The sequence below is a fragment of the Pogoniulus pusillus genome, chromosome 35 (assembly GCF_015220805.1).
Source record: "Pogoniulus pusillus isolate bPogPus1 chromosome 35, bPogPus1.pri, whole genome shotgun sequence".
Taxonomy (NCBI): Eukaryota; Metazoa; Chordata; class Aves; order Piciformes; family Lybiidae; genus Pogoniulus; species Pogoniulus pusillus.
In genome coordinates this window covers 10,981,131-10,995,290 of record NC_087298.1, presented here as the reverse complement: position 1 = coordinate 10,995,290, position 14,160 = coordinate 10,981,131, and the positions used below count along the sequence as shown (strand labels likewise).

General features: G+C 48.9%; 1 protein-coding gene across 3 annotated transcripts in view; it reads left to right on the top strand.

Annotated features, from left to right (window-relative positions):
- Positions 1-14,160, top strand: part of OLFM1 (olfactomedin 1) — a 41,321-nt gene that overhangs the window by 15,720 nt on the left and 11,441 nt on the right. For 2 of the 3 annotated variants that reach the window (XM_064171261.1, XM_064171260.1), the window contains exons 2-4: positions 441-590; positions 8,288-8,443; positions 12,205-12,424. In XM_064171261.1, the coding sequence (XP_064027331.1) occupies positions 441-590; positions 8,288-8,443; positions 12,205-12,424 (526 nt within the window). Of the gene's footprint in view, positions 1-440; positions 591-4,366; positions 4,433-8,287; positions 8,444-12,204; positions 12,425-14,160 lie in introns of those variants that run through there. The other variant, XM_064171262.1, reaches the window with a different exon arrangement.

The following is a 14,160-nucleotide window of genomic DNA, read 5'->3' as shown; positions in this document are numbered from 1 at the left end:
TGCAGAGACACATTGATCACTGCTCAGCCCTCAGCCAGGACACCATATCCTCGCTGGTGGCTTGGGCACATCCTGCTCGTGGTGTCAAGGAGAAGTCAAGTGCTTCAACGCCAGTAGTGGGTTCTCCACCCTGATGCTCTCGATGCCTTACGGCACTCTACAGCCCTTACAGTGTTGTGGCTTTCCTCGGGTCCATGCTTTCCCTTCCTCTGGCTCTTGCTCTCCTTTTCAGCCCCTTCTTTCCTTTGTCCTCAATCCATATTTTTGCATTACAAGTGAATTTTGCCAGCTGGGCCCTGGGAGGAACCTCCCTCCTCTTCCAGCACAGCTCCAGCATCTGCCACATCCTTCCTGCTTCCTCCCCTCTGCCCTTGTCACCTCCCGCACCCCTGCCAGGCCTCACCCCAATTACTTAACCCCTCTTTCCCTGTGTTAATTAGGTGTTGCCAACCAACCCAGAGGAAAGCTGGCAGGTCTACAGCTCTGCCCAGGATAGCGAGGGACGTTGTATATGCACAGTGGTGGCACCTCAGCAGACGATGTGCTCGCGTGATGCCAGGACAAAACAGCTGAGACAACTATTAGAAAAGGTAACACTTTGGGGAAAGGTGGCTTGGTTTGGCATGACATATGGGGGGGGGGGTCCAAACACGAGCTAGCTGGCCTGAGCTGTGGTTTCCAGGGAAGATGGACCCCCACCGTGGGGTCATCCCCACGTGTGTGGTGGGGAATCATCAACCACGGCTGGCAGGGTAAATCACCTAAGTGTTTCTGAGGCACAGAGGGAAAAGGACCATGGCCTAAGATAGAGTTAAAACTGCTAACATCCAAACAACGGTATTGAACCATAAAAGGGAAAAAAAAAAAGATGTAATTTAGTCTTTTTTTCCCTCTTTTTCATTACGTTAACACAAGCAGTTTCAAAGGATGAGCCTCAACCAGATGAGAGGAGATAGAATTAAACCTCCCCCACCCCCCAGCCTGTGCATCCCTAGCCAGGCTGATATTAAAAAGGTCGACTCCAACAGCACAAGCTGTCAACATCAAATAGCAGGGAAATGACAGTTAGTGGTTTTCTTTCTGATGTTGACATCCACTTGATTAGTTTTTAATAGTCTGCTGTCCAAGGAGATCAAAGAATCTCATTAGGGAAACGCTCCCTGATAACAAGAAATTTTCCAGATAATAGATCTCATTGAAGAAATGCTTTTTCCTGGGGAAATGGTGCTCCTCTCTTTAAAATATAAGTGGACTCCTGTGCTGGATGTGTAATTATCCCTCGTGCCCCAACGCTGTGTTGGCATGTGCTGTGCATGACCAAATAAATTCTCTCCTGCTGCTTCCAGGGAGCTGATGTCTTAGTCACTGGTAACGATATTAAACCTACACTTAGCTGCTCTTTTCCTGACCTGATAAGGACAATAAATTGAGGCAGGAACCATTTAGACCTAAACCACTTCTTTGGGATGTCAGAGGCTTCTAAAAATAATCCCCCACTCAAGCTTTTTATTTCCCTAAGCAAGAACAGCAATGGGTCCAACACCACATTGGTCTGAGAGGCTGCAGGCATTAGATCAGCAGCTGATGTGGGCATCCGACAGCCATCGAGCTCCCAGAGCTGCTCAATAAGCATTAAAGAGCAGGGTTTGACCCTGTGCCCTCTGCTAAGGGACAGGCCAGCTGGGTGCATGAGACCTGGGCTAACATCTCCTGGGAGAGGTGGCTGTGTGTGACAGTTTGGGAGTTACCCACCCCTCCACTCTTATGACATCACCCAGACTGGACTCAGCCAAGCTGGAAGTTAAGGAATGAAGCTTTGTAGTCACAGCTTAGCACAATGTACAAGCAGAGAGGCACAGCTGTAGGCAGCAATAGACAAGTTCAAAGTAATACAGAAACACAACAACCCTCCCAGAAATCAGAGACCCCAGGAGGATCTCCCAAACCTCCTTTCCACCCCTCTACCTTACCCCAGAGTATACCTTACAGTCAAGGTGAGCTGTGAGGATCAGCAGGGGTGAGTTAAAAGCAGAATTAGTTGGGTTACACAGCACAAGGCCCAGGGAGAAAGCACAGGCACAGCCAGAGACACCCACACACTGTCTTATCTATGTTTGTGTTCTTGTTTTAGCCATCTCAGCAAGCCTATGAGTGCAGTAGACATCACCATTTGTTTCCTTTTCACAGCCTATCATCTAATTTTCCCCCTTAAAATCTTCCAGTTAGCCTCAAAGCAGCAGACTGCACCGGGTGGGTTTTCCCCTCTCTGGCTGCTGATGGGTAAGGTGAGGGAGGAGAGGGGTTTCCAGGCGTGTGTGTGTGTGTGGGGATGTGGTACCTGCTGCTCTGTCTGCATCTCACTCCTACACTAACCTAGATGAAAACCCCAAAATAAAGAACAGGCTTCTTTAGTGCCAGACATCTGCTCCTTGAGGAAGGCTGAAACCATCAGCCCCCTAGGAAAACCCGACCACAGAGAAGAGCTTCCAGCTTCTCAGGAAGGATTTCAGACCTGAAAACTCCTTCCTTTTCCTCTGACATTTTAACTCTGGCTTTGTGATGGGGAAAAAAAACCCTCCTGATTTCTCTCTGCCAGCTTAATTGAGGCAAAGAGGTAAACTGCATTTGGATTTTCGAAGGAGGAGACCTGGCAGTCACCTGCAGATGTAATAAGGCATTGCTTTGATGGGCAAGAAACCAGCTCTGTGTGTGTGTGGTGTGTGTGTCCTCTGCCTGTGTGTGTCTACACAAACCAATCCCTGCATCCCAGCTGCAAGGCTCTGCACAGAGGCTTCAGCAGCTTGAACGCACTTTGAGGTTCAAAGCTACCAAGATCCCATCTATCCCTCACATAGGGACACGGGCATCTGTGCTGCTTGTGAGTGAAGAGCGAATCCTGGGCACCCCATCAGTTTAAAGAGCAGGCACTGAGGGAGGTGAGGAGAGGCAGCACAAACTGTTCAGTCCCTCTTTTGACACCCAAGTGTCTGAGCTCATCTTTGGCTGGAGCAGACGGAGTCCTTCCAGCCTGGCGTCAGGTGCTGAGTCCACACCTTGGACTGCACCCAAGCCAAGGCATCGCCTCGCTCTTGTTCATAAACAGATTATGTTTTATCTTCAAAGAGATGATTCTTTGGGGTTGGGTGGTTTTTTTTCTTGGCCCTGTTATCTGGGAGGACTTCCTCCTCTGATGGTTGAACCATCTTTGGCTTCCTGCCAGTTCTTGTTCTTTGCCAGCACTAATTTCCAGATTAAACAGTTCTCTCTGCTCCTTTGATATCCACGCCGAGGTGTACATAGGAAGGACACAGACATCTCTTCTCAGCCTTTGATTTGACTTTTACAGTCCTTAGAAGATGAAATTCTCATGCCCTGGTCCAGCAGCTGAGTCCATCTCTCTGCTGATTCTTCCTGTAGACCATGAAAATCTCCCTCAAGATGCCTCGTGCTGGTACTCTACCAGTTTGTCTGACTGCCCAATGGAGAAAAGATTCATCCCAATTCAAGGCCCAAAGAGGAGGCTTGGAACAGCCCTTTCTGAGCTGGCATGAAAGGCTGATCCACAGGGAAGCTTGAGCAGGATTTAAACCATGGCTTTGACTACTACTAGGGTCACCATCACAGAATATTAGGGCTGGAAGGGACCTATGGAGATCATCTAGTCCAACCCTCCTGCCAGGGCAGGACCACCTGCTTGGTTTTTACAGTCCAGTTTTCATTTTTGTTATTTCTTTTCATCCCTCTTTCCTCCATCTTCCTCTCTTCCTCTCCATCTTCCTCCTTTTCCCTCCATCTTCCTCTTTTCATTTCCAGCACAGAATTCACCACGTTGGGAAAGACCTTCAAGATCATCAAGTCCAACCTATCACCTAACCCTTCTAATTAACTAACCCATGGCACTAAGTGCCTCATCCAGTCTCCTTTTAAACACCTCCAGGGATGGTGATTCCACCACCTCCCCAGGCAGTCCATTCCAATGCCAATCACTCTTGCTGTGAAGAACTTCTTCCTAACACCCAGCCTAAACCCACCCTGGCACAGGTCGAGGCTGTGCCTTCTCATCCTGTCCCTGGTTGCCCAGGAGAAGATACCATCCCCTTACCTGGCCACACTCTCCCTTTCAGGTAGTTGCAGACAGCAACGAGGTCTGCCTTGAGCATCCTCTTCTGCAGGCTAAACAACCTCAGCTTCTCCTCACAGGGCTTGTGCACCAGCTTCTTCCCCTCCACCTCCCTCCTTTCAGCACTCCCTCCCACTGCATTTGCCCCTTTTATCCCCCAAAGCCAGAGCACCTGGGTCCTGTTGGAGTCTCCTCCCACCCCAGGTGTGACCACTTTGCCCTTCTGCTCACTCCCCTATTTAATGGGCCCTAGGAAGGCAAAGCCTCAAGTTTGCCCAGCTGGGCAGAGGGATCCTCCTCCCATTGTCACTGGTGAGTCCCTGTGGTGTGCACTGGGTGACTGGGAGTGGATTCAAAGGCCGGGGGGCCTGGTGGCCCCCCGGTTTGTTAGGATTAGGCTACTCTGTTCATGATCATTTTAGCATCACCTATGGGTGCTGGGTGAGCCTCTCAGACTGAGCTCCTCTATGCTTAGCTGCTGCTTTCTGCTCGCTCATGAGCTTAAGTACTTGGCAGAAGTGGAAGCTTGACTCTGGTTTCGTTCTGAAACAACTCAATGTCAAACAAGAGCAGCCCTGGAAAGTTCATTTGTATCAATTTTCTGTTTCCAATGCTAAAATTGACTTTTCTGGTTTGTGTTCCCTCAAGACACTCACAGGTATCTCTTTCATGGTAGCTTGATGGGAAATGAGGTTTCATGTTGAGAGGCTGTGCTCCACCCATGGAGGCAAAAAGCATTTTAGCTGATATTTGAGGATAGCAGCTAATGGATGGAGCAGAGGGAATTAGAGAGACAGTGTCCTTGGGGCTGGGTTCATCAGAGCACTCACACACATGCTTAAGTCCAGGCTGTGACCCATCTGGTTGAAATCTAATCATTTGCCCAAGTACTTTGCTGGATCAAGGCTCTGATATGCTACTGAAGGGAAACGAGTAGGTCTTGAGCTGATGAAGCACACATTACTGTCAGAGATCAGGAGTGATAGAGACTGACTTTCTACAAGCCTGGCCCCAATCTTGCCTGCTTGAAAACAACAGCAACAACAAATAGAGAGAGTCTGGACGTCCCCAAAAATAGCACAGCAGTTCGTTTTAGGTGTCTCAGTGTAGAGACATGTGAGGAGGATGTTTTCCTCTGCAGTCAGGGGACTGGCAGACTCCTCTGGAGGTGATTCAGAGCAGAAGCCTGAGTGAGATGCTCCAATGTGTTCCCCTTCAGTCTGTGCTTCCTCCCCAGCATCCAAAAGGCAGCGTAAGGAACCCCTTCTAACCCCCCTCAGAGGTCAGACACCAGGGTATCAGCACAGAAACACTCTTTGCTGCTTGCTTTCAGCTTTGCCTTTAATTGGGGTTAGGCATTAGTGGAGTAAATGAGATCAGTGTGATCCCTGTAAGTCATTCCTCTTCCATCCCTTTGCAATGACTTTGCTGTGTCTCAGAAGAGGAGAGAGTGAATTACCAGAATAAAAATATCTGCAGACCAGTCATGCTTGTCTAAGACTTCCCAGCTCCTGCCTCAGGCTAGAAAGAGGTCTTCAAACTCCTCCACATCCAGCTCAGGTAAATTAGCACCCAACCATGCCTGCTGAGAGCTCGTGGACCCTGAGGGAGGCATGGCTAAACAGGAGCCACAGAGGCTGAGCTCAGGTTTGCTCTTTACCTCTTCAAACCAAGAGAGCTTCGTTTAGCTCTTCCCTGCTCCTCATGCCTCCCTAAGAAGGTCCTTGGTGGCTGGCAGGATGGATGCTGGTTCATCTCTGGGTGATGTGTCAGGGTTCAGAGACTGAAAATAGCTTCACCTTTGCTGAGGAAGACTATTAGGCCCCTGGAGCAGTTGCTCTTGCTTCTACAGAACGTCCCCTGACTGGTGGCCTTTGCAAGACAGGTCACCTGTGCAGTTGTAAGAGTTCCCTGAACTAGTTTTCTTGTCCCTGTGCATGAGAAATGGGCATTTTGATCACTTCTGAGATTCAGATGCCAAAGTTGGCATTTGACCCTGATAAGATGAACTTCTCATGGCCTGGTTCATCAGCTGAGTCTGTCTCTCTGCTGATTCTTCCTGTGGACCATGAAAATAGCCCTCAAGATGCTTCATGCTGTTGCTCCACCAGTTTGTCCAACTGCCCAAAGCTAAAGATTCATCCCAATTCAGGCCTTAAAGTGGGACTTGGAACAGCCCTTTCTGAGCTGGCATGCCAGGCTGATCCACAGGGAAGCTTGAGCAGGATTTAAGCTCTGGCTTTGACCACATAAAATCTCACCCTGGACAGCAGGCCAGTGTTGACTCTCCATTAAGACAAGGAGCAATGGCTGCAATCTGGAGCAGAGAAGATTTCACCTCAACATGAGGAGAAGCTTCTATGCAGTGAGGGTGGAAGAGCCCTGGAGAAGGCTGCCCAGAGAGGTTGTGGAGTCTCCTCTGGAGACTTTCCAAACCCACCTGGATGCATTCCTGTGCAAACTCCCCTGGGTGATGCTGCCTTGGCAGAGGGGTTGGACTGGATGATCTCTGGAGAGGTGCCTTCCAACCTCTACTATTCTGTGCTTCTGGGATTACTCTGCTCTGACACAACTCAGTGTCTCAAACAACCAGCAGTGCAAACTCCCCTGGGTGATGCTGCCTTGGCAGAGGGGTTGGACTGGATGATCTCTGGAGAGGTGCCTTCCAGCCTCTACTATTCTGTGCTTCTGGGATTACTCTGCTCTGACTCTGACACAACTCAGTGTCTCAAACACCCGGCTGGTTGCAGCAAGCAGTCTCCGAGAGCTGGCTGCATGCAAGTGTCCTGCTGCCCCCTTGCTCTGTCACTTGAGGTAAGTCACAGCAGCCCAGTGTGGTTTGCTGGAGCAAAGACTGCACTTGCACCATCCTTTCCCTTCCCCATGCCAGCCTGTCTGCGCCTGGCTTTGGCGAGGACGGAGACGGGAGCGGATGTGGCAGCCTGGGCTCTGGGAGGCGCCTCGGAGGGGACGCGCAGAGATGGTGCTGGCTTGCATTTGGGTTTTGCTAGACACCCACAGAGGAAGAGACTGGAACCAAGATGCCTTTAATGCGAGGGCCCTGACGCAGCAGCACGCTCGGATGCCTGATTCGTTTCAGGCTCGGGCATCATCCCTACCGGTGCCGACAGCCGTAGTCCCGCGGGCACTGCCGCAGCAGCAGCGGCGGGAGCACCAGCCGTGGGCTGAGCCCCAGCGTGTGCAAACACAACCATCCCTCCTGCAAAGACCTAAAATTACACTTGTGGCTTCCTGCTAAATAGGTATTTAGGCTCCTGCTTTAAGGCAGAGCTTCCTTTATCCTCTCCCAGCCTGAAATAAAAAGGTAGGGGGGGGGGGAGAGAAGAGAATATCCTAATAAATCAGATGGCAGCCAACCTTCAAAATCAGGTCAGCCTAGCTAGCATTTCCCTCTCCTCCTTACACCTTCAGCTCTTTTTCTCACGATGAGCCCAGCCAAGCTCCCCTGCATCATTCCTCCTTCAGGAGCAGATGGGAGCAGTGCGGGGAGCCGCCGGGATGCGGCATCGCTCGGCTAGGAAAGCTGCCGGCGCGGCACAAGCACCCGAGTGGGCAGGCGCTGGTAGGGCCAGGGCACACACACCTCGTCCTCATGGTACTTCCCAGCTTCAGGGTGCCTTCAGCTGCAGCTGGGTTGGCTGTGGCAGAAGCTGCCCGAAGAGTAGGGCTGTTGGGATAGTGACGTTTTCACTCGCCAGGAGTTAACTTTGCACTTAGACACTCAGCAAAGCGCCGCCTGCCTACACGCAGAAACGATGATGATGTGCACCTCAGCAAGAGTGCTTCTGCTCACCTGAGAGCTGCCCCTTGTGCCATGGCAGGAGCTGCTCCAGCCTCTCCAAGAGGCCATCAAAGAGTGAGGTGTTTCAGCCTTGACTCCAGCCCTTATTTCCATGTGTGATTGCTGAATTAGTCTCTGCAGCGCGGCAGAATAAATGTTGGTGCAAGCAATTTGCTCTCTTTCAGAGCATGAGGTCGTAATACTGGGAGCTGCTGTTGATGAACTGGTAAATAATGCATGGGCTGATTACCCTTTATTTCTGTTGGCTGTGTAGGAAAAGGTCAGCACTCAGCACTGGGATGCAAGCAGGGCTGCCTTTGCTGCTGGGGAAGCACCTTCTTAATGAGTCCCTTCTCCTCTGGCAGGTGCAAAACATGTCCCAGTCGATAGAGGTGTTGGATAGGCGAACTCAGAGAGACCTACAGTACGTGGAGAAGATGGAAAATCAGATGAGGGGACTGGAAACAAAATTTAAGCAAGTGGAAGAAAGCCACAAGCAGCACCTGGCGAGGCAGTTTAAGGTATGTCTGCTTTCCAAACCACTAACCAAGCTGTGGCCAGGGGTTTGCTGAGGGTGGCTGGTGGTCTGCATGCTTGTCCCTGTCAGCTCATGTAGCCACTAGCCCAGTTCTACACTGCACTGCTGGCTGCCCACCTGTGAAGCTCCCTCCTACCCAAAGCATGGCCAGATCCAGGTTGTGGCATCACTTCCTCAGCCACAAGGCTAAGGGTGGAAGCATCAATCTTGATGGTTTGGTACCCACAAACCACCTAAGTGCCTCCATGAGAGGAGGTCTGCAGGAAGACCCTGGGGCAGCTGAGGTCAGCATGAGTTGGGTTCCCCTCCACAACCAGGCAGCCCAGGCCATGACTTCATTGGAAAGAGTCAGGATTTGGGGCTCCATTTCCATTTCTGCAGCACATGGCAAACCCCAGCAGGCTGTCACCAGCTCATTTCCCTCTTTGGGGTGATTGTGGCAATCAAATCAGTCAAACAAATCAATCCCTCCCCCCAAAAAAAAAAAATCCAAACCAGAGTGTGACTCTTGCAGCTGGGCTGGCAAACTGCACATCTCCTGGGTGTGCACACATCCAACACTGAAGCAATGGAGTTGGCAGCAGAGCCTGCCCCTTCTGATGGGTTGTCTGTGGCATGCAAATGAGAAGCCAAGATCCGCTCATTGAAATGAATCTGTTGCTGCAAGCTGTGGTCAAAGCTGTCAAGAACCTTGATCTGAGAACCAATGAAATGGCCAAAAAGAAGCTGTCAGCAATATTTGGGCACCTTGAATTTTAGTCATGCTTTGGATTAAGAGACCTTATTGAAAAAAAAAAAGAAATTGAGCTGGCTTCTAGCAGAGTTTGGAGATATTTCTGAGCAGCCACCCAGCTGATTGCCAACCTCAACCCAGCTGCCTGCTGTTTTGAAGCAGGAGTTTTAAATTTGTACATTCAAGACCAAAATACCAAGATGAGATCAGAGAGAGCTGGGAGGAAGGCTCTGAAAAAAACTTTTCACCAATTCCACCTCCTCCACTTCCCCCATCTCCAGTTACTGCAGGACCCTAAATTTAGCTCTGCAGTCTGGATGTAAGAGCAATCTTTCTGATGAAAGCAGGAGTTTGTGATGGGTTGCCCAGGGAGGTGGTTGAAGCCTCGTCCCTGGAGGTGTTTAAGGCCAGGCTGCATGAGGCTCTGGCCAGCCTGATCTGGGGCAGGGTGTCTCTACCCATGGCAGAGGGGCTGGAACTAGATGATCCTTGTGGTCCCTTCAAACTCTGACTGATTCTATGATTGTTAATATTATTTCCTCCCCAACTCCTTCCACTCTGGATCACTTTAATCCTCCTCATTGCCTTCCAAGGTGCTTGTACCCACAACTGCAAGTAAATAAGCAAACTCCTTCCCCACATGCAAGCAGCAAGGGAGGGGAAAAAGTCCTATAGAATCATAGAATCAAGCAGGTTGGAAGAGACCTCCAAGTTCATCCAGTCTAACCTAGCACCCAGCCCTGGCCAATCAACCAGACCATGGCACTAAGTGCCTCATCCAGGCTTGGCTTCAACACCTCCAGGCACAGCAACTCCATCACCTCATTGCTGTCTACAACTACCTGAAGGGAGGCTGTAGCCAGGTGGGGTTGGGCTCTTCTCCCAGGCACCCAGCAACAGAAGAAGGGGACACAGCCTCAAGTTGTGCCAGGGGAGGTCTAGGCTGGATGTTAGGAGGAAGTTGTTGGCAGAGAGAGTGATTGGCATTGGAATGGGCTGCCCAGGGAGGTGGTATGAAAAGTTCCTCTCCAGCCTTCCTGAAGGATTCAGAAAAGGATCCAGAAGAGAAGGGTAAAACCCTTCTTGATTTAAATAGGATGGGATGGGAAGGAGCATAACTAAAATAAGCTTGAGACCCAAATTTCACACCCACCTCCCCCCCCTCCCCCCAAGCCAGCTACCCCCAACCCTGAATTCTGACACCCTGCTGGGCAGCAGCTGGAGCAGCACCCAGGCATCCATCCATGCTTCATGAAGGGCTAGGTGCATGCATATTGATGTCTACTCATTAGCTGCTGGAGCAAAGCACCTTCAACAAAATGCTGCCTACTGTGCCCGTTAAAGGAGGCCATCATTTAACACACCAACAACACCAACAACAACCTCCCTCCCCTCCCCCTCCCCCAAAAAAAATCACAGTCAGTGCTTTTTGTATGCAAAAAAAAAAAAGTCTTCATTTCTCTGAAATAAATTTAATAATGACTTGGATTTTATTTTTTTTAATGTTCTTTCTAGCAAAAGAAGGCAAAAATTAGCAAAGGGATTTTGATTGTGTTGGGGTTTTTTTTTCCTCCTTATTATATATATATATATATTTTGTTGTTGTTGTTCTTGGTCTAATTTGCTGCCAAAGCATCATTTATATATATATATATATATTTTGTTGTTGTTGTTCTTGGTCTAATTTGCTGCCAAAGCATCATTTATATATATATATATATATATTGTTGTTCTTGGTCTAATTTGCTGCCAAAGCATCATTTATATATACATATATATATATTGTTGTTGTTCCTGGTCTAATTTGCTGCCAAAGCATCATTTATATATACATATATATATATATATATTGTTGTTGTTGTTGTTCCTGGTCTAATTTGCTGCCAAAGCAGCATTTTTAGATATATATATATATATATTGTTGTTGTTCCTGGTCTGATTTGCTGCCAAAGCAGCATATTTTTTTTTGTCCCCCTAACAGCCACAGCATTTTGTTTCTGCTAATGCCAGCATTAAAATGTGAGTGGTTTGGAGCTCTCGTGTTGGTTTTGGGTTGTTTTTGGGGTTGGTTGTTTTTTTTTTTTCCTTTTCTCTTTCTCTCTCTCTCTCTCCTTAGTTCTGTTAAGAGTAATTGTCTATGAATGGCTATCTATATAAGGCAGGTTAGTGAGCTAGATCCTCAACAGTATTTCATTTTCTTGCTTACAGGGCTAACTTAAAAGCAAGTTTTTTCAATGCTGCAGTGACTGAAGAAGCAGTTCACTCCCATGTAACCATGAAAAGAGGGCCACAGAGCATTTTGCACCATGCATTGATTTACTTCCTTTTTGTTTTTTTTAATCTTTTTCCTTTTTCCCCTTCCTCCTTTCCTTTCTTTTGTTGTTTTCCCTCCCCTCCTTGCAATTCTTTTCCAAATTAGCACCATATCTCCCTAAGGAACCTTGAATCTCCCAACCGAGACCTTCCTTTGCATGCAGATGGTAGATGCATTTCACGACTAGTTTGAAACCCTTGTCAATGCATATATAATATAGAAGATATAATATATATGATTTGATTTGAATTATGATGATGATTATTTTTGTTTTGGAAAGAAAGAAAGACAAAAAAAAAAAACCCTACAAAAAAAAAAAGCCAACAAAAAAAAAAAAAACCAACAAAAACAAAACAAACACCACAAAAAAACCCAACCCCACCCCAACCACCCAACCACCGAACTCTTTGTGTATGTGACCTGAAGCATGTAACCCTAAGATGTTGCATTCTAAAGATGACAAATAAAGGCCTTTCCCAAATATTTTGGTGTTCTGCAGCCTGTTTAATACTGTTCTTTCCCAAGCCATCCTTTTGGACCCAAATCATAACCTAAAGCCAATTGGAATGCTTAATAGTGGTGGGACTAAATCAAACCTTGCGCTCCACGTAGGAAAAAAAAAGCGACCAGGTCAAAGGCAGAGTGTTGCAGATTTTTGCAAGCATAGCACTGAACCAAGCTTATTTTAACCTTGCAGGCAATAAAAGCGAAAATGGAGGAACTTAGGCCTTTGATACCAGTGTTGGAAGAGTACAAAGCCGATGCCAAATTGGTATTGCAGTTTAAAGAGGAGGTCCAGAATCTGACGTCAGTTCTAAACGAACTCCAGGAAGAGATTGGCGCCTATGACTACGAAGAGCTTCAGAACAGAGTGTCAAATCTTGAAGAAAGGCTTCGTGCATGCATGCAAAAATTAGGTAGGCTCAGAACGACATGGTGGCACTGGCTAAAAGCACCAAGCCCTCATCCCTCCTCGGAGGCAGAGATGTTAGAGTGGACATCTCCCTGGGCTTGGCCTGGCTGTGAGGGATGAGCTGGCACAGCCAGGTTGGATCCTGTAAACAGTTACCCTATGAGTAACCTTCGCCTCGGGGGTAGTCCTGCTGAGGATTGCTTGCGTGAGCCACGTTGCTCGTGGTGTAAGTGCTTCAGGATCAGGCCCTTGACCTAGGCATGTGAGTGTGGGCAGCGTTTGCATAAGCGGAGGGTGGCGCCTGGCAAGCGGCGCTTATGCAAAGCCAACACATGCACCCATTTCGCTTCTGCATCCCTGTCTGCTCTTGTTGCTGGACCTAGCAGGCCAGCAAAGGTCTCCACACACAGCTCCAAGTAGCCTCTGTGTGTGTGTGTTTTTGCAGGCTGTGACTCAGTTTCCCTTTTCCTTTCCTTTCCCTTTTCTTTTGCATCTTGCAAGTCCCCTGTTGAGAGGAGCATGGGGGAGCTGGCGTGGGTTGGTGGTTTGGCCCGGTGCAGGATGTCAATCCTCCCCATCTCTGCCATTCCCTGAATGGAATGGAGGTGGAATGGAATGGAGATGGAGCCCCACCCAACCAGCGATGCTTTAACCCATCAAGAGATTCAGCTGTAATCTCATCCAGGGAGTCTTAACTGACTGCAGCCTGTGGGTCCTCTGCGGGGAGACACCGCTGAGAAGCCAGCCCCTGACCCCGAACAGAGGGTGGAGAAGGGGGGAAGGAGGGCACTGCCTTCTGCAGCTGCAGGAGATCTTCCCACCGTTGGTTGGCCTAGCTCTGACTTGATTTAATTTCTACTTCCATTATTGACTTTCTTGTTAAGCAATTTAGATAACCTAAACACATTAACTGCTCTGCAGTCTATTTCGGTAGCACGTAGGAAATTACACTCTCAGGTAACTCCATGGAAGATCTGATCTCTTCTGAGCACTCTGTACCCTTGGCAAGGTAACACTTTGTTTCTCTCTTGTCTCTGCTGCTGGGGTTGCTTTTGCTTGTTTCTAGATGCCTCCACACTTTTGCAAGCAGACACTTGCCCTCTGTTCCCCCTGTGAGTGCATCCTGTCCTCTGACACCTTGTACAGCCCCTCCAGAGCACAAGGCTTGTGAGGAGCAGCTGAGGGAAGTGGGGTTGGTTAGCCTGGATAAAAAGAGGATGAGGAAAGACCACCTTGTTTTCTAAAAGTCCCAGAGAGGAGGTTGGAGTGAGGTGGAGGTTGGTCTCTCTTCCTGAGTAACAAGGGATAGGATGCGAGGAAATGGCCTCAAGTTTTGCCAAGGGAGGTTTAGAATGGACACGAGGAGCAATTTCTTCCACAAAAGGATTGTCAAGCCCTGGAACAGGCTGCTGAAGGCAGTGGTGGAGTCCCCATCCCTGAAGGGCTTTCAAAGCTGTGCAGATGTAGTGCTGAGGAAGTTGAACATCTTCCTTGCGAGGAGGGCCTGAGGGAGCTGGGGCTTGTTAGCTTGGAGAGAATCAGAATCATAGAATCAGCCAGGTTGGAAGAGACCTCCAAGCTCATCCAGCCCAGCCTAGCACCCAGCCCTATGCAGTCAACCAGACCATGGCACTAAGTGCCTCATCCAGGCTTTGCTTCAACACCTCCAGGGGCGGTGACTCCACCACCTCTCTGGAGGAGGGGACGAAGGGGTGACCTCCTCACTGTAAGGGGTGAGTG